This window comes from Lonchura striata, chromosome 1A (assembly GCF_050655825.1).
Source record: "Lonchura striata isolate lonStrDom1 chromosome 1A, ASM5065582v1, whole genome shotgun sequence".
Classification (NCBI taxonomy): Eukaryota; Metazoa; Chordata; class Aves; order Passeriformes; family Estrildidae; genus Lonchura; species Lonchura striata.
The window spans coordinates 7,735,543-7,760,134 of record NC_140741.1 but is presented as its reverse complement, the minus strand read 5'-3'; the positions used below and the strand labels follow the sequence as shown (position 1 = coordinate 7,760,134).

Below are 24,592 nucleotides of genomic sequence, written 5' to 3'. Positions count from 1 at the left end.
CATAGTGGAATCATAAAGGTTGGAAAAGACCAGGCAGCAGCAGAACCCCTGAGGCTGTTTGCCTTGAGCCTGCTCATCCCCACCTGGTAACACCCATCCCCATCTCTGCCTCTGCCCACCTTGCCCTGGCCTCAACCAAGGGCAATCCAGCAAATCCTACATCCAGCTGCCACCCAACCTCTGGGAAAAGCAGCATGCCTGGATCCATCATCCTGGATGGAGCCATCTGTGCCTGGAATAAAACAAATTCTTGCTTTCCTTGCTGCATTCAGCCTCCATCCAATCAGGGCTGAAGGAATGGGTGCACACCTACAGCCTGGTCCCCCACCCAGCCTGCTCTTCCCAAATCAGAAGACACATTTCAAACCAGCCTTAGCACCAAGAATGAGACAGACGTATATAAAATGACAGATTTTATTAAAAGTTACATCCAGCAGCAATGGACACATTTACTTAAGTAGATTTTAACTGTCAAGGAGCTTATAATTATAAATCTTTCTAAGGCATTAAAAGCTCTTAGATGTTTTAACTTCATTGCAATCATTTCATATAAATAGGTAAGGTAAATGATATTGCCTAGGAAGAGGTTACCCCAGCTGCATTTAACAAAGATATACACATAAATATATGTATAAAACAATGATTTTTGTTATAAACTCATTCATTGGGATATTTCACAATCTTTAAGTCTTGGGGCCTGGCCCTGCAACCATTATTCATGCAAGGAGCCTCCTGTTTGCCTTACCACATGTGAGTGTGCAGATTGCTCACATGGATGAGAGCAGGGCAGAGCCTAAGTTTTGACAGAAACAGCAAAGATGTCAAAATTCTCAGTGAAATATATTTACAGTCTGTGCAAGTAGCATCACCTACTGTTACTGATCACAGAGGTCTCTCTGAGAAGCTATGAACAGCACAAAGGCACCGTGGCCAAGGTGAACCAGCATCTGCTCTCTGATTTTGATGCTGTAACTCTTCCTGGGCTCCTGAGCCCAAGGGGATGTGGTCTGGGGTGTGAGACACAGGGAACCCCAGCAGCACCCACCTTCAGCCCTGAGCTTGGGCACAAACCCATCCAGCCTCAGGTTCTTCCAGCTCCAGCAGCAGAAGCCTCCCCTGATGTGCAGCTGCTTTTTCTAAGTGTAAACAAGAAAAGTGCCAACCCATTCCAGTATTAGCCAACCATGCACCCCCCAAAAATAATGAGAGTTTAACTTATCTTATAACTGAGCTGTGCTTTGTGTTTTAGAAACACACTTGTGAGAAAGAGGAGATTGCTGCTTCAACAGAAGTTGTGAGTAGATCTGATTAACTGTATGAACTAATTTGAATTAATACAGCTACCAATGTAGTTGAGTCTCTACCAATTTACTGCTGACTTTATGTTTGTGGGCAACTCCTTTGGCCATCACCTCTCACAGCCAGGGTACCCTCCTGACTAAGGCCAGCAGAAAGAGATTTTCTTCCAGTAAAATACACAAACTTCTGATTTCTGCACTAGTTTTGAAGGACACAACTGAAGCCAACAGGAGATGTTTTAGTGGTAGATGATATAAATATATTGCTAAAATATATTACTTTTATCTCAGCCACATCACTGACACAAAAAATAAGAAAAAAGAACTGGTTTGAATTTGGTATAAAGAGAGTGAAATATCTCTTCCTTCCCTTTACTCTAGGCCTGTTGGTTTGAATAGTGCCTTAACCAGGACAGCAGCATTTCTCCAGGAAGAAACTGGAAGATATTTTCATCAATAATATTTTTTCGTTCAATCAAAATGGCTTTTATAACAAAATGAAAATTTCACAGGGGCAAATCACTGTAAAAATATTAAGTGAATTAAAAAGTGACTCCATGTAACAAGAGGTGCATTTTCAAATGTGAGACAATCTGGTAACCAAAACCCACTGAAATGAAAGCGAACTGAGGACACAACTCCTATTTGTGCCCCTCCATTTTTTTCCTAAAAGACAAAAGAGTTTCCTAAAGCTCTGTGGAAACCCTGTAACTTTTCTTTCAAGCCATCCCAAGAAATACAGGACAGAGCAGAAACCTGCACTGGTGACTTAGCTGCTGCCTTTTGCAGGGCTGAGAGCTGGAAGGAGCTTCTCTGATGTTGCCCCCCTGTTCCCCACCAGGCTTCCCTGCAAACCCCTGGAAGTGGGAAGGGCAGGCAAAACCATCAATCCATGATCAGAGGAAAGCTGGCAGAATATGGTGTTTATTTACTCAAGTCAACTATTGCTGAAGATGAGTTTATGGAAGGTAATGACACCATTACAGTTCTGTACAGAAAGACATTTCTAAGCTTTTTTTTTTAAACAAAATCCCATACATGCTTCAAACGACGGGTATAATTTTTCCCCCTGAATCCTCCATTGGAACTTGAATTTAGAACACAGTTTAACTCCTCAGTATGTGAAACCTCACGGCCACATTAATCGAGAACATCTGAAGCCAGGAGAAAGAAATCACTTCCAGTTATGTTGTCAGTATTATGTGCATAACATTCCCACAGCTGTAGATCCATTGTGCTCCATGTTATAAATAAGAAATTGCATGGTGACAGCTAAAATTCAAAAGCGTTAATGTTTCTCTTTGCAACTTTTCCTATATTTTCCTTTTTTTTTTTTTTATTCTCCCAGTCTTTTGAGGCTTCTTCCCTTTCCCTCCTAGTAGAAGTCACTTGAAGCAACATCACCGCTTATGGACTGACATATTTTCAGTAATTAAAAAATAGTAAATGCCAAGCAATTATGACTAATGTTGCTATTTGGCAAGTGAGCCAGAGACGACCTATTGATTCAGAGCCAGGCTGTCGTGCTTGCCTCAATAAACACCTCTCCTCCTTCTGCTCAGCTTGTTTCTCCCCCTGCTCTGGGGAAAAAGGAGCTCCCAGGATATGGCCAAGAGCTGTCCCAGCCTCTGTCCCAGCCCTGGGCCGCAGCCCGGCGGGGCAGGCAGGGAATACAAACGAGCTGCCTTGTATCTCTCACATTCTAGGTTGTGGTCCCTCTCAACCACGAAAAACAGCTACAAATTGTTCCCAGAGCTAAACCACTTAACATCTTGGCACTTGGTTGTTTTTAACTTTGTAACAATAGGCACTGTTCACTCCTCTCAATCTCAGTTTTTTATTCTATAATAAAGCAGGAATACTGATGAAAGGCTAGTCACGGCTTCTCCCCGTGGTATCAGGGTGGTGGCATGTGATGATTCACATGGGGTGTGTTTGATCCAAGAAAGCCCAGCCTCTGCTTATTCTTCCTTTGTTCTGTCATCTAAGGTGGAAAGGCAGAGAGAGAGACGAGTTGAGATTTTTTTTTCTTTTTACTATTATTTAGCAGTCACAGAGCAAGATACATATAAGCAAAACAACAGGGAGTGGAATTCTTTTCTTCAGCATAGAAAATTACAAGTAAGGGATGTCTTTGAAGTGGGAGATCTGTTTCCTGCAAAGTGTGGACATTTATTCTCATTTATACATTATTCTTATCCCCCGGCAGGTCTTACATAGTATTATTTGTGCTGCTATTGTGTTGTGCAGCCCTGCAGAGGGTCAGCGTTTGCACTTGGTGCTGTAGAATCACGGAACTAAAAGATGGCCCCAGCCACACAGAGTTTAAATTTAAGCCAGGAGAGAACAGATTCGGCCAGAGGGGGATGAAAAAATTCCCACCAGGATGTTGTGGGCAAGCACAATGAGCAATGGTCTCAGCACATCCAGCCTAAACCTTTGTTGGCTTTTTCACAGGGAAAAGTTTTAAGGAGAGATTTGAAGGGGAATAATTAGATAACTCTGTTGATGCCATTGAAAGGCTTCCCGTAAAGAACACATACAGATGCTTTTCTGAAACTGTAATGAGCAAAGCAGAGGTGACCAGCACCTGTAGCAAAAAAGGAGGTGGCCTTTTGATCCTGAAGGGAGAGCAAACACACCAGGCAGGCGATGTGGGCAGAAGCAGGGCTCTAAGGGAGGCTCTAAGGGAGGCCAGCAGCTTGTGCTCCATGCGGGAGAGCAGAGGGAGCTGCAGGAATGGCACCAGCGCAAGCGTGACACAAGCAAAGCAACAGGCTCTGCAAATTGTTTTCACAAGGGCACTGCTGATGTTCTCAGTGGGGGAAAACCCCACGGGCTGGACACAGAAGGCTTTTTTCCCTCCAGGCTCCCATCCGTGTGCAGCTATTCCTGACACTACATCGCTTTCACTGCCGGGTTATGCAGCCCCTCATCCCTTCTGCACCTTCCCCTCTGTTCTTGCACACTCCCCAGGAGCATTGCATGACTAATTCCCCCTCAGAGTTTTCTCCTTACCTGATCTTTGCTGTTGCTAACAGAGTAAAAATTTCACTCCAAACCCTTATCAGTGTATCTACCCAGAGAGCTTGCTGGAGGGAAAGATAAAACCCTGAGACAAAAGTCTCTTTTGTAACTGCGTCCTGACTGTGACTTGATGGAAGTCAGCGCCTTCACTCACATGTGCTCGCTTTGCTACCCACACAGGACACTTACCTGTTCCTTGAGCTCAGCCAGCTGACTGGAAAGCTGTTTTACAAGGCTCATGGTTGACTCCAGCCTCTCCTGCAGGTTCCTGATTTCATTTTGCTCACTGTCACCTTCATTGCTAACCAGAGACATGGCTCTCATCCGAGGGAACCAGTCCAAATTCTTCTCCTACATAGGTATCAGAAAAATAAGGCGTGTTAGTAGGGGTTTATGCAGGGCTACTAAGCTGATACTAGAGAATGAAAGCTCAGAAAGACTTCTGCTCAGTGGATGACACACAGCAAGTGAGCTTAAGCAGTAAATTTAGAAAGTATTTCAAATGAACAGTTTTATTCTTGGTTCTCATTAGCTACAGAGAAAGTACCAACTGGGAAATCTGAGTTCCCCACAGCTGCACCTGTGCTGCAGTGTGGGCAGTGTTGGCACATTCACCTGTGGCTCTGGCAGGAAGAAATGCCCCCTCTGGGAATACTCCTCTGGTACAGCAGGAAAGGAAAGCCTCAGTGCTCCCCATGCTTTGCTCTTAAGTGTATGCAGGGACACATTTCTCTTCTGTCTCTTCAGCTTGGCTGGTCTCCATCTATTTTGCTGTCCTTGCAGCAATGTCAGCAAGGCAACACCAGGAAAACAAGTCAAGAGCCTTCCAGACCAGCCTCAAGCACTTCTACTGGAAGAGCAGAAGGACCTGGATCTAGCTGCCCACAGCAGGAGACGTGGGGCCCTGGGCAGCTTAGGCTTCAATGTGCAGTTCAGACCGTGCATTTTGGATAAATGCAAGCACAACCCCGGGGCCAAGGGCACTGCATGGAACAGCACTGAGCTGGGTGTTCCTTTATCCATGGACTCAGGCTATGAATTCAGCCATGACCAAACCACTGTAAATAAACAATGTGAGTCAGGAAGGTGCTGCGTATCCACACGAGCCCAAATTGTCTCTATGGCTCAGGGGCACAGATATTTGTGTGCAGAGCTTAACATACAGAGGAGACAGAGGGTGCAAGACTAGGAGGAGTGGGAGCCACGTGGAGAGCAACCTGCTTTGCCCTGAGACCAAGGGAACAGAGCAGGTCCTGCAGCAGGCAGCGTGCACAAACCTCTGCCCTGTGCCTCGCGGGCAGCAGGAGGATGTGGCTGGGCCACGAGCACTTGATAACTTGAGAAGAGAAGCAAATGAGTGTGTTCCTCCAGTCCCCTGAGCTGTGAACAGCCCCACACAAACAGCACTGTGTCAGGAGGAATGGAAGGAAGCTCTTTCCAATCGTCCACCTACAAGGCACCTGGAAAGCAGGAGCTCTGCTACTTGTGTTGTGCAGGTATTTGGTGAAGTTTTAAGTCCATCAAACTGATCATACTCTTGGAGTTTGCCTCTATTTTTCCTATGAAAGTAGAGAAGGCAGTGATGATTCTGCAGCATTTACAGCTGGGCAGCCCAGGGCAGCCATGCCTGAGCAGGGTCCAGGAGGGCTGGTCCAGCAGAGCTGTGAGCCTGGGATACACCAAGGCTTTATTGTGCTTCCAGGAGGATTTCCTTTCACCTCTGTAGTGCTCTGTCCTGAACACCAAACCCTCCCCTCCTACAGCAGCATGACTTAGAAACAACCAGGCTAAGCCTGAGTGAGCAGGCAGCACTAACAGCACTCGTGTTTGTCCACTCTTTGTGTTAGACCAGTCCCCTCTGTTACTCTGGATAAAACTAAATGCAAAGCTGCATGAATTTTAGCCTTTTCTTCTTTTTAACTCAAAACTTCCAGTGAATTTTTGTCTGGCTGTGCAACCCCTGCTCCTGTCACTAAATCACCAAGGATGCCCAGGGAGCAGGAGCGTGTCCCCGGGTTGCATTTTGCAGCCCCGGGCTGGCAGCTGTGGGCGCCGGTGGAACGCGGCCTCTTTGCTCGCCGCTCACTTCTCCAGCCTCGTGATCTCATTATGACAATTTACTGTGGTTACACATGATGCCATTTTCAATGGGTCATAACTCATTCAAATCAAAACCTGTTTTCACCAGCTCTGCTGGTGAGCTCGAGAGGAGCGCACGTGACCCTCCCTGTGGATATCCCCAGCTGACACGCGGAGCGGGAGGATCCTGTTTCTGCCACATGTGGTCCTGCTTACAAGACCAGCATTCATCTTCCACCAGTACACGCCGATATTTATTTTAAATTTATTTTGGCTAGGATGTAGCAGAGCATTCATCACGTGCCTGGTGTCGAGCACAGGTGTACTCATTTATACTAAGCTTAGTTTGTGCACAGTGCCTTTCTGGATTGATGCCTTTTTCTTTATTTTTTTTTTTCTTCAAAATGTTTGCCAGCAAATTTGTCTGCCACTACAGGCACAGAACTTTAATTCAAGGCAGCTACAGTGAACAGAGCTGCACTTGTACCTGAATGTTTCCTGGAAAGCTCTGGTATCTGCACTCATTACAGCTCCTCCTGCTTGAAACACCTGAAGATACCAAATGCAAGGCCATAGGAGCCAGCAGAGGGAACAGGAGCCCTTTCAAGCCTCACAACAACCCAAAGTTCCTAAAGCCAGGCTGCACAGAGAGAGCAATCTGAGACTCCATCATTGTGGCTCCTCTGTTTGCCGAGTACTGCCACCAGGATTGTGAAATACATTTTGCTAGTTTTGTTTTTTCCATCTGCCACTCCCTCACTCCTCCAGGACACAAGGCAGAGACCTCCGGCTGCTTTGGCAAGATTTTTGTGGACTGACCCTGCACCACATTGCAGCATCCAGAGGAATCTGTGCGAGTGCCAGACACCTGGCTGTCCTGAGGGTCCCAGTGTCACCTGCTTTCCTCCTCCTCGGCGTGACGTTACGCTGCCTGGAGAGAGGGATGGCCAGGGCACAGGCAGCAAGCACCTCACCTGCTGGCACACGATGCTGTGGAGCCCACGGAGCAGACGTGGCTCTGCAGCTGGAACTACCCTGCACCACAAGATGTGCCAGCTCATCTCGGCCACCACAAGCCCCAGAGTCGCGGGACCTCAGCGACAGACTCCGCTCAATCACGTGTGCCCAGTTATTGCCTTCCTAGAAATGCTGTGACCATCTCTTCCAGGAATGAAACCCAGGTGTGGATCAGGAAAATCTGGGCCCTTTTTTTAACCTAAAGTATTGCAGAGGATCAAGCAAGGACTTGATCCAAATTCTAAGAGAAGCTGATGGTTTGCATGGACTGGAGACATCATGAAAAGGTGCTGCTGACTTTTGTAGGTGGCAGAGAGGCAGCAGGTCAAACATCTGCCCACAGGTCCCACTTGGAGTCCCAAGAGCTGTGTTAGGTGCAGGTCTCTTGGTTCTCAGCTGCAATACACATCTGATGAAATCAGTCCAGCTGTCTGTTTCTCTCATGCAAAGGATCAGAAAGATTCAAAATTCGGTAGGAGACACATTATAGCCTGCCAAGCTGTCTTTAGGTTAAAAATACTTACCTAGCTTTCACTGATAGTTCCTTTATAGTGCACACAGCAGGTACCTTCCCTTGCTGAACCACACGCTTTTGCCAGTCAATATGATCTTGCTTTTTCATTGCATTATGAACTGCAGAACTTCATTAAAGGGCGATGTGAAAATTAGCTTTGGCAGACAGCTCTGTTTGCTGAGTCTGCACCACAAACAAACAGCAGTTGGTGCTGGGGACAACAAACTTTTGATCACAGACCTACCAGGATTGAGAAGGCAAGTTGGACAAGGCTCCTTGGGCAAAAATTTCAGTGTTCATAGGGGGACACGCACTCTTGTGACTGCTCAGCAATGGGAAAGCTATTTTTACTTCAAGGTAATTGCTTGCCAATTAACTGGAGGTCATTAACATGTTTGTACACCCCCCCAAATATTTGTTCTGGGACTTAAATGTTTCTGTGCTTGGTGCAGGGCCCATCTTGACCAACACCTTCAAGCTGCAACATGCAGGAGCACTCCTGGGGGCGTGCAGGATGTTATCTGTCGTGCCTTACCTATTACTCTTAGAAATCCAACCATTTTGCCCAGGATAGCGTTCACTCAGAAATTTGAACCCAGCCTGGAATGGAGAGGCAATTTGGAGGAGGAAGGCAGGCTGCTGGCAGGGAGCAGGGCAAACCTCTGCAAACAGCTGTCACGGGACTCAATCAACAACCACCAGGTTAGCCTGAGGTGACACAGCTCGAGCATTAATGAGCTCACAGAGGGTGAGCTATGTGGACAGGATGCTTTTAAAGGCAGTAGCTGCTTGGATAAATAATTAATTGTGAAAATGTACCGAAATCTTCTTTCTAAACAACCATCGTTCAAGGCAATATGTTGTTATTGTTATTCCATATTGTTATTTCATTCTTGCACAGGACAGCAGCAATTCACAGCCCACCTACAGATCACAGCATCTTTCTGCTCCACACTCTTCCCGCAAGCATAACCTGTGCCTCACAGGATCCATATTTAAGCAGACATCTGCGTCCAGGGCACAGCGTCAGCCAGACAGGAAAGCTGCAGGGACAAAAAGGAGCTGCAGCCTCCTCTCCGCCAGTTCAGCTGGGGGAAAGGGAAAAAAAGGGAAAAAAGGCAGGTGGGGCTAGCCAAAAGGCTGCGGGCCAGGGAGACTGCACACGGGCAGAGCAGACATTTGGTGAGGTGATCCAGCGCGCTCCCTCCGTCCTCCCCCTCGCTGGCAGGGCTCCAGCCGCAGGCACAGCTCCCCCAGGGCCAGACCTCTGTGCAAGTGCCCTGGGCACATCCTCGAGGTGCTCACGGAGAGGGCACATGCCTGAGAAATCACAGGGCTTAGAGGATTTGCTCCTTGAGCTCACTGGAAAACCTCAAACCCTCTGTCTGGGAGAAGCAGGCTCAGAGCAGAAGTCTGCGCCTGCCTCCTGCAGTTTTCTGTGCAACTCTCTCCTTCCCTTTCGTGGGCTTTCCAGGGGGATGGCAGAGCTGTGGGATAAGTCCTCCCTTTGGTAAAATATGGCCGTTTTTCCGACTTTCCTGGCTCCAGCTGAGCAGGGATGAAGGAAAGACTGAAGAAATCTGCTGAGAGTTTCTATACTTTGTACGAAGCCTCTCTTGAGCCATCCCTGTCCTGTTGGCACAGCCAACTGGCTTCAATGAAGCTCTCACGCTGAGCTGAATCCATGCCTTCGGAGTAATTGGCAGAAGGATGTTTCTTTAGGAGGTGCTGGTTTCATAGGCTAGCAGCGAGATGGATCAGCTGCAACCAGCAGGAAAGACTGGGCTGAGCCTTTAAAAAATAGATTACTAGATAACAGTGAGAGAAAATAGGTCAAAGAGTAGGACAAGGGGGATGAAGTAGAGGAGCAAAGGCAGCCTAGTGCAGACTTTCAGCCGGTGCCGGTGCCACGGGCTGCGAGGGCCACGCTGCCCGCAGCCGTGCCAGACTCATTTCTCCAGCACGCTCTAATGCAGTGCCTCTCAGCCCTTTCCACCCCGTGACCCCTTGTTGCAACATGAAAACAAGCCCTTTCAGGACTTCCCTCCTATCTGTTCACCAGGAAAAGTGGTGATTACTGCTCGTGACTCCTCCTGTGCTGTGACCTGCCCTGCTGCATGCGCCAGGGCAGGGGAGCGGCCTCTGTGTCTCCCAGCCCACAGTTCTGCAAGGATCCTTCTCTCCTCGTGACTCAGAGAGGCTGTCATCAACAGCAAGGCTGAGAAAACAGGGGTGCTGGAAGCCCTCTTGCTCTTCAGCTAGGTGGTTGCTGAAGAGTGCACAAGAGGAACGTGGACATCAATCACCAGGAAGGTTTGCTACCGGCACCTTCGTGTGCTGTGCTGGGCTGTCCTGGAGCACATCTTTGTGGGCAGGCAGCGACCACTGCTCCAGCCCCCAAAAAAGGCTCCCGTGACAGCTTCAGATGATTGAGCCTCTTTAGAGAGACTGTAGCCACTCAAGTGCCCCTTTGGGGTGGTAAAATTCTGCTGCACTGGTGCTGAGGAGAGACCCCGCTGGTCATCCCGTGGCCTCCGGGGCTGAAGAGTGGCACTGCCAGTCCTCTGTACAAACAAACTGGGCACCATTGCTCTCCAGCAGGCAGTCCCTGCCCTTTCAGGCACAAGAAGGAACAGTTCACTCCCCTTTTCTGGGCCAGCACCTTGAATAAATACTTTAGTGCTGGGTACAAAGAGATCTGTTTGCTGAGAACTATTCTGTATGTCTGAAATGCAAACCCATCCATTCCCTTCCCAATGTGCTGCCCATATAAGCAGAGAGGGATCAGTCCAAATGACCTTTTGAAAGCTATTATTTTTATGTCTAGGGACAGAGTCTGGTCCTAAAAGTCCAGCATTATGTAGCTCCTAGATTCACCTTAAAAAGGGATTTTCAAGATTTAAGCTATCGTGTGCTTTAGATGACACAGGGCAATAACCACTTTGTGATTTAATCACAGACAATAATAATTTGGTTCAGTGCATGATTCAGCTAATCCACAATTTGATAAATGTTCATCCTAAACTACAAACCTAAATAGCTTTCTGCAAATCCTGTTTGACACTTTAATGTTAAGGCTGTATTTGATAAGCAATCTGTGCTGTACAAGAATATAGGGAGGGAAATTAGGAATTGTTATGCATCTATATGCATCCAGAACAGTAATTCAAAGAAAATAAAAATAAACCTTGGCAATTACAGATAAATCTTTATGCAACAAGAAAACTAATAGGTTTGGCTGGGTCTGCACTGGATTGATACATGCTACAGCTCCCACAACTCACAGAAAAACAGAAAAACCTGTTACCCCCTGAAAGAAGGTTGAAACCACAATACAGATCCACTCTCTGCTTTAGCAGTGTCATTGATGCATTTACTTTCATTTTAACTTGCCTGAATGTTTTTGAGGGCTGCAACAGAATCTATCACTGTAATTCTGAGTAATTGTGAGTTCTTCAAGACTGATATCCAGGCCAGGCAGTTATAAATGTCTCAGTGTTTCTGTATCAGCATTCCCACTTATGATACCCCTGCAAAAATTATGGTGAGGAATGATAATAAACCCCAAATTGCGAAGAATTTTCTCTGATGCTCTACGGGGCAGTTTAGACACTCAAATTGAAGCTCTGTAAAGGACAAGCACCACAATATTTCTGCTTATCAAACACACCTAAGGGACTTTGCATTTACCTCCAAAAGATGGAAACGATCATGGAAGTAATTTTTTCTGTAAGTTTGAATGTGCTCTCTGCATGCAACTGCTGTTGTGGGCAAGCCACGTGCAGGTCTGTGAGTCACAGCGTGTCCCTAGAGAGGAAAATGCCACCCTGACCCGGGCTGCAGCAGTCAGAGAGCAGCCACAAGGGGAGGGATCCCACTTCAGCAAGGTGGCAAGCAGAAACCAAACTCAGCAGCTTTGTTTCTGAGATGGCACAGTCCAGCCACTGTCCAGGTGGAACCCAGGGATCTGCAGGTGTGCAGGGACCGTAGGGGACGCATGGGAGAGCCAGGGCACAGCTGCTGTGTGCTTGGAGAGCCTCAGCTTGTGTCCCACCCCAGCACTGCTCTCCTTGAAGACACGTTTGCTTCTGGTGTCATCCCTTCCCACAGCACATTTCTGAACTGTTGCTTTCTTCTGCTGTATCAGTCACTCTCTGCCACCTTATCTCTCTCATAACCCTGATAATTGATATTGTCCTGTGCAAATCTTCAAATATCCCAACACTACCATCAAAAGCTAGGATTTGGTCCGTAATATTTGCACCCTTAAAATAGATACAATTATAAATTTGTGTAAAAAATGAGTTTATTTTTCCACATTCCTATGTTTTCATGTTGTTAGTGGTTACGAGACATACTTTAGGAAAAACACTTCAGATCATTAATTTAAAATAATTATTTCTGATATAATCCCTGGATCTTGTGCATAACGAAACATCTGGTACGGAGGTTAGAAGATAAATGTTCTTGGCTTTTTTTTTCCCCTTCTTTTGTTAAACAGATGTTGTTGATACAAAACACAGAACTGTAAATCATAGCCTGCATGTGGACACAGGCTGTCACTACTGAGCAGAAATTTACTGTGGCTAGATAGAGGTTTGAAACAGCAATGAATCACTAGCTTACTAACTTTGTTCACGTGGCTATGGTTTCAATATTCTGACATGAAGCGCACATGTCCTTAAAGAAAGGACCTTGTCTGGTTCAGTTCCAGCTGTCTCGGTGTGGGAAGCTCAGCACAATGCCAGGGCAGCCCGTGTGCAGGGGAACGTGGCAGGTCTCTGTGCCCTCCCAGCTGGCAGTGCCCGGGCTGCTGCTGTGGAACCCCACAGCCTCAGCTCCCCCAGCGCCACCGGGGCAGCCCTGGCACAGCCGAGGGGCCGAGCTGCCCGCTCAGCCCCAGCTCTGCCACCAACACGCCTCCAACTCTAACCTGGTCCTCCCTTCCTCTGCTTCCCCTGCTGCTCCCCCCAGCATTTCAGTGAGTTCATGCTTGGTTTGTGGGCCAGGACCCCGCCGAGCCCGGCAGCGGCGTCGCTGCTTCCCCTTGGCTTTGTTTAGAGTGACCAGAATTCCGATGCCTCCCCAGCCCCTTGCCTTTCCCACTCCCACACGGCTCGCACCAGCGAGCTGAGCCCCCCCTTCTCCCATTCCTCTCTTAATATTGATTTTCCTTCACAAAACACGCCAGCAGCACTCCAGACGCTGAACTCCAGACAAAAGCCAGTGGCACGAATCCCACTGCAAAGTAAACGTCCCCTGCAGTATCAGGCCACAGATGATGTCTCCTCCTCAGACACATATGTACCATCCAGCTGGTGAGGACACCACAAATTTGGACCTGCTTTTGTCAATGTGCCTGCTGGTTTGAGCCAATGGATCAGGGTCTAACTCCATGGTAAACTCCAAGCCATGACCTCTGCTTCTTAGCTTTTGAAGCACACATATTCAGGAACATATTTGTTGAAATTTATGTTTTGGGGATTTTTTCACATTTAATTGTCCTGTCACCTTGTATTTTGCAAGTACTGTCCATTTCCTGGCTTTAGCTTCAATTTGGTGTAACAGAATCTTTGGGAAATACAAAGACTCAGCTGGAGACTCGTTTTTCAGAGGCTCAGGACTTGACCTTGTTCTCAGCTTTACACAGGCAGAGCTCTGCTGATGGCAGTGCAATTGTTCTGGTTTAGGATGTTGCCAGAGCAGAGGCATTTTGAGTCCTGATCTGAATGTTCCTGCTTCGGGCCCATTTTCACTCTGATGTATTTTGCACATGGGGCAGTATGAAAGGACAGCTGAAAGAACAACGCTTTCTTTGAAAATTAGTAAGAATTATTGACTATCAGCACACAGAACAGATTTTTAAGCAATGATACAATCATGCACACACCTTACACATGCACAAAATCATGGAATCATTAAGGCTGGAAAAGACCTGGAAGATCATAAGGGACATACTTGAGTACCACTCAGAGGAGAGGATTAAGTTCTAAGTTCCTCTGCGAAGCATCTCTTGAGAAAACAACACCAAGCAATGGCCACCTTCCAGCCCTATGGGCTTGAACACTGACAGCCTGCTCTGTGCCCCCTTGCTCTGCTCAAATGCTTGCTTGTGCCTTCCTCTGCACAGCAGGAACAGCTCCTTGCCCATGCAGGCACGATGGCCAAGGACTGGCCCCGTGGCAGGTCTGGTTGCAGCACACAAGGTGCCACCTATCCACTTGCACTTTTATTCCCTTCAGGAAATAGGTGGGAAACAGCAAAACTGAGCCCTCTACTCATTCAGGTTTGTGTCTGCTGTGGGTTGTTTTCAAGGCTGCAGGCATACATGAATAAAAGAAATGACCCTTTATCTGCCTATACTACATTTTCATTTAGTGTTCTTGCTAGGAAATATTATGGATCCTCGGTACAGATATGCTTCTTTTTTTTTTTTTTTTTTTTTTGGTTTTTTTTTTAGTCCATCATTTTAAATGGTTTGCTGTGTTCAGTTAAACTGAATTTTCACTTGAGAACAAGCAGATGATCAGTTTCACAGGCCTGAACTTAGGATTTTCCTTCAGCATCACCCAACAAAATGAAAAACAGAAACAAAACATTTTAATCACATGTGTATAAAATACACAGGGTTCATTAAACATGATTTAAAGCTGCCTGTTTGTTTTGGATGCTCTTTAGAGCTCCTACTACCCCAAACTCACAGAAGTGTAATGTGATTCCTGATCTATTGAATTTTGGAGGATGGCTGTAGTGGGTTCCATTACATATAAATTGGATGCAGCCACTTTACAATCTCCGATATATACTTTTATCTCAAAATGCCCTGTGAGGCAATTGTGCAAACTACTTTATCAGGGATTGTTGTTGGTAATATTGCAAGAATTCATGCTGTAAAAAATACATCAATGCCATTTAAATTGAACAAAATGGTTCCTATTTTTTTTTCTCCTAGAGCATTTTTAACCATCTTCTCAACAAATTTGTTCAATAAATACTGTATGAAACAAACATTTTGCACTTTGTCCCACAGATGCAATTTGCCAACCTGATTGATTTCTTTCTCTACAACTAATCTGATTTCTTTAGGCTATACATCTTTGCTTTTATTAAAGATGATGCAATCGTAGCTTTTTATCATACACACATCCACCACACAAACAAGAAAGAAGATTCTGCAAAGCAGCCTTGCAACCAAATAGAAAAGCCTGACACAAATCTTATAAAGCTGATCCCAAAAGATAAATGGCACAATGAGACTAAAGTTACACAAATTCAGAAACCTATCCAGTCAGAGTAATATGGGCCAGTGGATTTTTCCTTCCACGATAGATTCAGCAAACATGTAACTTCATCATATCTGTAGTACCTTGTAAATCAAGCTCAAGCCAATGTTGCACCAAATCCCCCCAAATCTTGCTGCCTCTGCACTGTGAGAGGTCAGCAGCAGAACTACATTTTTTGTAGCCTTTCCCTGGTTTGCATCTTGCAGAATCTCACTGCTATATTTTGAGTCCCAACAACTTCAAGCCTATTTACTTTTAAATGTAGTTCCTGGTAAGTCAATAAATTCACCTCTCTGTTCTTTCACTGACTGCCCTCGTGTCTTTGGGGAACCTTGCTGTCCTGCCTTTCCCTCAGCATCTGCAGTTATCTGTCTTGGCTGTAGACAATTTTTCAGTCTCTTTCCCATTCAAGCAGCCAGAGGCTTAGTATCACTGTAATACAAAGAGCAATAATTGTTTTCAAATGTTGCAACAATATTCTCAGACAGCACTGAAGTGTTTCGTGTCTCTTGCTTCTCCCATCGTGAAAAATCAAAATTAATTCAGTTGACACGTTTCAGGATCTGCTCATCACATTGTTCCTCTGGGGTTCAACTTCTTATCACTAGCTGTGATCCCAGTTAAGGTCCAGCTTTCACTGGCAAAGCCCTGTGCAGCCAGTCCCGGGAGAATCAGGGCTCTGTCACTGCCAGCATTTTAAGTGCAACAGTAGGTGCCTATGCAGTGCCTTGGAGAGCCTTTCCCTCACTTGAAATCACAGACTAATGGCTTGCCCACACACAGATCCATCTCAAGCCACAGGCTTCTTTAACAAAGGGATAAAAGATGGCTTTTGCAGGCTGCCTGGAAAGTTAAGAGCTCCAGCCTCTGGCAGGTGGAGGCGGGAGCGGATTCCAGCGGGGAAGTGCAGCCCTGGCCTGCCAGCAGTGCCGCTCGGCTCGGGGCGCTCCAGCTGGAGCTCCTCCACTCCCTGCTCCTGGGGATGTGCAAGTTTCAAGGAACACATCCTCGTGTCCAGACCCCTCCTCGAGTTTTTAAGGCCAGCAGCAAGCAAACAAACAGCAATCCAACTCAGCTCATTTATTTTAATTTGCAAATGGAAGGAGTAGAAGTTGGAAGGAGGACAAGGAGGCTGTGACTATGCTGGATTATCAAGGCAGAACCCATCTTTGTAGCAAAATCTTTGAAGGCTAAACAGACAAGTGGCCAAATCTTCAAAATACAGAGGAAATCAAGTTAAGCTTACAAGTGAGCCACAAAATCACAGGGGCCAAAAAGACTAGGTCTGGGTATCATCAAACTGCTAATTCTGGATCTCACGGGGGGAAAAGCCTCTAAATATCAATGAATGTACTTTTGAGGAGTTTTAGTCTCTGCTCTGTAACTTGAAATTACATCACAGCTGTGTACACAGAAGTGATTTTAAAGGAAAGAAGGAAACGGACAGGATTGTGTTGGTGCTTTGTAAGTATGTGAGGGGCTGAGCAGAGACGAGGGCTCTGTGCCATGGCCAGTCCCTCCCCGAGTCAGCTGGGGGATGAAGGTCACCACCATCCCCTCACTGCACACAGCAAACCTGCCTGGGCTGCAGCACCTGCCCTGATACCAAGCTCTCTCCTGCTCCAGCTGACATCATTTCTAAGGAGGCAGGATCAGATCCATGGCTTCCTGTTCAAGCAGCAGCAGGATAATTAATTTTACCTGTCTGAAAAGGATGTGTACAAACAGAAACCCACTGAAACCTGAAGCTTTTGCAAGCACGTACCAAATGAAGTCCACCTTTCCCTTTATTTACCCACGTCTCATGCATCACTGAGCCAAGCAGGGCAACTAAATTATTTATGGCAGGCCAAAGAGCCCATTGCTGGAAGATGCAGAACCCTTCAAGTAGAAAAGAAGATGCTCAGCTCTCTTGAAGAATGGGAGCTTTGTGCAAAGATGCAAAATCCTCACGTGATGTTAACTTTTCATGCTTTGAGAAACACAAATGAGCAAGAAAGCAGCTAATTAGGCATGTTACTGTGATTGCTTATTTTATGAAGTGGAGAGGGAGGTGTTCAGCACTTTAATGAGATAATAGCGGAGAGGCAAAATTGTACAGAGAAACAAAAATAGCAGTGGTCTTCCCACAGAAATGAAAATTATTTTTGAGAAACAAGAAAAGCAACAATAGAAAAATAACTCAACACCTAGCAGCCGAAAGATCAGTGCCTCAATTTATTCTGTCCATGTAAGACCTGGCTAACCCTCGGATATCTGAGAGTGGCTCTATTTTAGTGACTGTATCACTCAATAGTGATCAACTCTGAGCTCCTCTGTGGATTTGGGGCAGGCCTTGATGCAGTAAAAGGACTTTCTCTGGGACCTGGTGCACCTAATCCAAAGCCCTGGACTCCCCACAGGGCCCATGCCCACGTGGAAGGACATAGAGAGCTGCGTTCTCACTCACTCTCCTATTTTGAGCACAACAGAAAAATGGGAGCTGTAAATCATCTATTTAGGTGTATTTCTTTAATTGCTTATTTATGAAAACCCAACTGCAGACAAAACCAACACTGCATTTCCTAGGAAATGAGCCTTTCTCAGAGACCTCAGATCTTATTTAGCAGCCAGCTTTTGTGCTCTTGATGTTACTGCCATGGTAAGTAATTACTCATAACGTGACATGCATCGTAGCAGCCTTTTAAAAGTAATTAAGAAAAAGTTGCATTGCTTAATGATATGTACATACATTTCACCCTTGCAAGTTTGGCTTCGATAGCATCTGCTAGCTTTTGGAGCAAAGCCAATCTTAAAAAGTAAAATAACCCAGTCCTGACAATGGAAGCATTACTAACTTCTCAAAAGCTATAAACGCCATGCCCCACTCCAACACAACGTGTGTGCACGAGTCCTGTAAGGATTTTCAAGCCTGGGAGTTGCCGGATCAGAAAGTTCACAATGAACTAGAATTAATGATAATGAAGAAGCCTCAAAAATACAGTTTATTTATAGTGAGCCAGGAGCAGCAGCTCAGTGTCCCTGGCAGATTCAGCTGCAGCAGCTGAAGGGGTCACTCTAAACAGCTGGTGCCCTTTCTCCCTGCTGATATTATCCCACCTATCCAGAGGCAGCAGAACCAGATCTGTGTCCTCTCCTCAACCAGTGCAGTTCAGACTGGCGTGACTTCAGTGGCCATCAATTTTCACATTAGTACTCTGGGCTGTGAACTGCAGCAGCTCAGGAGTGAACAAACATATCCCTGGTGCTCCTCCCTCTGCTCTCGCTGCGGCAGAAGGGTCTGGTGGACATCTGGGGAAGGAAACTCCTGGAATTGTCTGGGATGAATCAACAAAGTGCATATGAAAAGCACATGGAGTGTCTTCCCGAGATCCCAAGTGCCTGTTCTGCATTATTCATGCTACCTTGGATTGACATTTCTCTGCTTTAGGTCATTCTTTCTACCCATAAGGAGTTTTGTGATCCTTGGATGTAATAAGAATATCTACAGAACCAGCAGAAAAAAACTTTTACCTCCAAAATTCAAAAGGGTGACAGATAACACAATAGAAGAATTTTGGATGTCAGGACTTTTTTCTTCCTTCTTCAAAGAAGCTTTATTTTAAGAGCAGAGGTCAACAGCCCTCTTAGGACATATAATTTTACTACATTATTTGACAAAAATTGACAGCAGTAAAGCACAGCTTGTTCCACAAACCCCCATGCTGTCAGCATGCCCTTTCCCTTTCTGTACAGCACTTTTTTACTGTCTCCACCTCTCCTGCCTGAATTTCCCTCGGAGCTGCCTCCCCTAGAAGCTCCACGTGGTCTGCTCAGGGATGGCCACTGACTCAGTCAGACATCAGGGGAGCACACCAGGGTCTGGCACTGCTGAAATGCCTTTTGCCCACTGAGTAACCCTGGAGCAACCTCCCCCAAGGTGTGAGGGGACGGGCAGGCAGCCTCCTGACCCACAGCTGTAAGACTCCATAGGTGCCCTTGGCTCACACCTCGGCTGTTTTGACACTGGGTTACGTCTGCTGGGGTTGGCCAAGATGCAAAAAATCCCCTTTGCAAGGTGTGCCAGGGGCTGGACGCAAGCAGCTCTGGCTCCAGGAGGGAGCGTGTCCCCTCACCCTACTCCTGTACCGGGGGGGGGGGGGGGGGTCACAGCCACATGGAGCAAGTCTGGCCACGAGCTGACCCCTGGGAGCAGCCAGGAGCTGCCATGGCTCACATCACACCTCCCCTGCCGAGGTGGGACACGGCAGAAGGCAGAGCAGCGAGGCAGCAGAGAGGAGGGTGCCAGGGGAAAAGGGCTGGCGCTGCCCAGCACACAGCATGGGCAGAATGACAGCTATTGTCAGGCTTCTCAATGGCTCATTTGGCATTATTCCCAGCGCTGCTTTTCCATCTAACACCCACTTCTGGGTATCTAATAGAAAAAGAAGGCAAAACCATGAGCTGGAGATAGGAAGAACAGAAACAACAACACCAGCTCAAAGGAGCACGAAATTCAGCTGAATTTTCAAAACTTCAGTATTTAAAAACAGCAAACAAAATAACTGGAACGTTTCAAAAGGGGAATGCATTTTCCTTGTGACATGGCTAAATACTTCTTTTATTTAATAATTTAAAAGAAAAGTAATAATGAAATAAAAGCTAACACTTTCAAAATATTTAAAATAGAACAGTTTAAATATTTTGTCACATGGCCAATGCCAGGTCATTGCTGTGCAACATAAGTGCTTTTAGAATAACTGAATCAGAAGACAATTGTTCAGACTTTCAGGCTGGTGTTGCTCAACCTATCTGCACTGCTTCCTCCCTGCCACATTGATGGGAATAAAAGGTTCATGGTCCCAATGACCATAATGGAGAAAAGAACCTGTAATTTCCCAGCAAAGATTGCCTTGCTTTAGAGAGATGTTCAATTCACTGCAGTATCCTTTACTCTTAGGAGCATAGGCTGGTTTTAGAGCATTTTTCAGCTGACTGAGGAGTTACATAATTGCACAATTACATCCAATTACATAACTAGGGTAAATAAGTAATAATATAATTAGGTGCTGTAATTATGTAGTTATGACAGGTAGCACTAATGCTGATAAAAGCCATTACAAAACTTGCTAAGAACTGTGGACAGAGCACATGAGAATGAAAGTTTCAGAGTTTCGTTTGCTAAAGTCTTTCATTCTTCCAATGGGCAAAATAATTAATTTAATTGCTACGCCAATAGCCTTTTACTTTTGCAAATGAATGGAGGTACAAATCATAGGCTAATTCATATCTCTGTTGAGCTGCAAAAAATTCAGTAACTAATCATGTCCTTTTTTTTAACCTCCATATATCTATTTACAGCTACCAAGGCTTGGGTAAAATATTTGTGGACAAATTACACCTCTGAAAAGAGAAGTATAAAATTTTGGATATTAACCTTCATTGTTCTAGTTATCACATTAAACTGTCTCCTCTGACAAATGAAAACAAAGAACATTCAAAGATTGCTGTATCAATGTAATACAAGTTAGGTGCACCTCTGGTTTGCTAGGGAGGGTGTTTCTGGTCAAATGGGTCAGATAAATAGGTTTTTTTCTACAGGAATGAAAATTCAATAGGGGAATCATTCATGCAGGTTCTCAGTGCAAACACCAGGCATGCAGCCAGCTTTTCAAAGTTTCTGTCTCTTTGGATATTGTATAATACCTGTCTGACTTCATAAAAGAGGCCTGGAGAGCAAACAAATAATAAAACCTACTGGGCTGCTTTAATATTCATTAATATTTCACCCAATAACTGATAAAAGATAGTGTGCAAGAAGAAAGGGCAGCACTGGAAGAGATGAAGTGCTTTATTCCCACCAACATCTCCATAAAGCTTGAGGTATATAAACTGTGTGTTGCTTTAGAATACATTTTATGCTGGATGTTTTTTTTTCTAAAAAAGAAAAAAAACCAGAAAAATTAATACCTTTCTTTATGTGAGCTGGATAACTCCTGACTACTTCAATTACTCCTCAGAGCAGTATGCTAAGCATTGAAACAAACACAGAGCTTCTGGGAAAATCAAAATCACAGGGAACACCAGGAGTTTGCAGAGACAATGTCCACAGTCCAGAGCAAGAAAGCAAAAGAAATGCTCTACCCCAAGGTCACCTGAGGCCAGAGACATGCAGGATAATGGGAATGCCTTGAAGCAAATCATCCCTGGAACAGAGATACAAGTGAACTTAGAAATCTGCAAGAATCTTGCATTTGAGTGAGGGGTGTGTAGAACATAGCCCACATGTTTTTTTCCCCTTTTTGAGTTGAAAAACTGGAGAGGTGAACAATGATGTGTAAATAATTCCCATCCATTTTGGCATCCAGCCTTTCAAATAACATTCCAAAACAAGGAAACCACAGTATTCATGGTTTTTTTATCTGTTATGCTATCAGCAAGCCTTCAAACCAGATGCTGCACTGTTTGCTGGACAAATGATACATAGAAAACACTGAGAGTCACAAAGTAGACAGTCATATTTCTGGGTTCTGCGGAGGCTGGGCAATAAAGAAAAGGATTATTAGAAATTGTAGATGCTTTCCCTGGTGCTTTGTTAACACTGATCATTATTCCAATGTTACTTTCTGCAATACTTTGCAAGACAGGAGTAGGTAAATGCAATTAATAATTGGTTCCTCCTTACTGCAGTTGTAGGGATAGTAAGGATGAGGATAGTAGAGCTAAACTCTTCTTTCCATTAAGGTCACTGCAGCATACACCAAAATTTTGACCTATGTGTATTGAAGGACTTAAAGACTGGATTTGAGTAGAAGTTCTCTTTAAGCGATTTGGCTGTGAAAACACAGAATTCCATTAAATTCCACATAATCCATTAAAGCTACAGAAGCAGCCATAAGAAGGTATTCCTGATCATAACGAAAACAATTAGAATGAAGAGAGTTTTTCCAGGAGTATGATTCACAGAGTTCTTTCAGCCATATTCTGTATAGTATGAAATATAAAATCTCATTCCCCCTTGTCCTTTTCAAAAAAGTCCTAAGACTGCCCTGCTATCCCAACCACCCATATTTATAAATATTTCCTCCAAGCCCATATACCCCTAACAAGCCTTTTTCAGCAGTGAGTCAATTCCATTGACAAGTCCCTTGTAAAAGGTTAATTTTAAGTCTCTTTTCTGCCAGATTCTCACCAGGATGTGCTGTCCTACCTGTGACTTGCTCACCTGTCCCAGCATCACAAGGATGGCCACACAGCTTTTTCAGGCTGTCACAGAGTCTGAATCAGCTTATCTGTCTTCAAGACAAAAGCCATACTCAGGCTTAATGAGTGCACGGAATGCAGCACATCTCACGTGCCTGTGGTGTAATTCATTATTATCAGGCTGTGTTTGGGACACACCAAAGAGATTTGCTACAGCAGCTCATACGTCTGACAGCTGCAAAATTGCCTCTGAGAGTTTTCTTTTTGACTCTTTTGGTCCTTAGCAAAGCTGTACTTCTAAATCTCTTCTTCCAGTCAGATGTCATGCTCCATTCCAGCAGTCAGATTATTTTCTTTAATTTCTTAGTATTCCTTGTAGCATGTAGCATACAGTAAATTCTCTGGCTGCAAGAGAAAGTGTTCCTTTTTTTTTTTTGTTTACTTAAGAAGTTCCAATTGCTTCTGCTATGCAGCACATCTTCCCTGGATTTCATACTAGGATTTTAAACTACAAAAAAACACAAGTCCTAATCCCATACCAGACACTTGTAGTTTGTTTAACCATTTAGTTATCTTTTTTTCTCCCACTCTACCATTTATAATTTCATTCCATGTAAGCTTTACATTTCCTGATCCATAAGTACCTCTCCAGCATCCAAAACAACCTTTAACTGGAAAAAGAGAATTTAATAATCCCAAAATCTGAATTACTGCTAACCACTTAAACTACCAGCCTTCTTCCTCAAAGGAACAAGGGCTTTGAGAAATCAGTTCAGCGTTTGGGGTCACATGAGTTTTTGGTGCTTTTCTGTTTTAGATATTCAAAAAGGAGTTCCAGCCATTAATGCAGAAGTAAAATACATTAGTGAATTACACATCAGAAAAGTCAAACCATTGCTGCCACAGGATGAATATACTTACTATGAATATTAATGCATCTCTTGGAATTAAACATTAATACTTAACATACATACCACAAACTTTTAAACTCCTACAAACATTGCAGGGAGAGGAAGAGGAGGAATGAACAAATGAGACAGGCCCCAGAGTCTGATTCCACAAATTAAAATGTATTTCTGACATAAGCTAAAATATTTCCATGTGTAATAGGACAACCTGCCACTATGAATAATTTCTCCTAATGCAACAGAATCTACATGGATTTGTTTTAGGTTTTCTACCTCGCCTACCAAACTGCAGAAATGTAAATCCATCACTGCCTACAGCATAAACACCCTGAGCTGGGCAATGAGAATGATGGTTCAAAATTGAAGGAAATAGGCTGTTCCTCTGCACCTGAGCACTGAATTCCCATCACCTGCCACAGCACCTTCCCTTCTAGTGGCAATAGCACTTACAAAAGCTCGATTTAACTGGAGCAATCAAGCATACACTCCTGTCTAAACACCACCATTTCCACTAATGTGAGTTCTTCAAGGTAAGCTCTGCACAAGGCTGCACAGTGTGGCAGTCAGCTCTAATTTTAGCCTGCTCCCAATTAGGCATCTTGTCTAAACTAACCATTTAGGCTCTCAATGGAGTGAGAAAGGTGAGCCAGCCCTGCTATCCTGGACACCCATCTGAAGGCAGGATAAATAACCCAGCTTTCTGCACTGTCAAGGCAGAAAGGAGCTGGGATCGATTGAAACCTGGTGCCTGAGCTGACGACAGCTGAAGTGAAAGAAGAAGAATCTTCCCCTTGGCTAAACTGGGGAGTAAAAAGCCACCCAGCACCTCAGTAATGAGGCTGGGTAGTATGTCCAGTCAGAGGCTTGATGAGTGATAACAGAGAGATAGTCTTGATAAGAAATGCGGCTCCAGAAGTGCATAAACAGTGAATCCTGATGCACATTTGATTACAGCCTCCTCCAGGATTCAGACATATGCCAGCTCTGCAACCACAGAGCCTGGCACAGGCCCTGAGCAGTGCAGTACCTGCCAGCAAGTCCATGGGAAGAAAATGCTCCACCAGAATAGCCCAGCAGGCAGGTAAAATTCCTCAAAAATGAAGTCCCAAGACAGGCAGCTTCGATAATCCACTCGTGTCACTCAGCAGATTGAACCCTCCTCAGCAGCAGGCTGGAAACAAAATGTAATGGAACACCTCTCTGGCCCAGCATCATCACATTTCTCTCTCTAAATCCGTACTCTCCCTGCTTCACAAGGCAGTTTCTGTGGCTCTTCAAATCCCT

At 45.1% G+C, this 24,592-nt stretch overlaps 1 protein-coding gene across 11 annotated transcripts in view; it reads right to left on the bottom strand.

Moving 5' to 3' along the window:
• Positions 1-400: 400 nt before the first annotated feature.
• The window catches only part of ITPR2 (inositol 1,4,5-trisphosphate receptor type 2), a 242,560-nt gene continuing 218,368 nt past the window's right edge, over positions 401-24,592 (bottom strand). For 9 of the 11 annotated variants that reach the window (XM_021538669.4, XM_021538671.4, XM_085570355.1 and 6 more), the window contains 2 exons: positions 4,515-4,676; positions 401-3,282 (listed from right to left, as the gene is read on the bottom strand). In XM_021538669.4, coding sequence (XP_021394344.2) covers positions 3,196-3,282; positions 4,515-4,676 — 249 coding nt within the window. In that variant the 3' untranslated portion in view covers positions 401-3,195. The other 2 variants (XM_085570357.1, XM_085570356.1) reach the window with 2 other exon arrangements.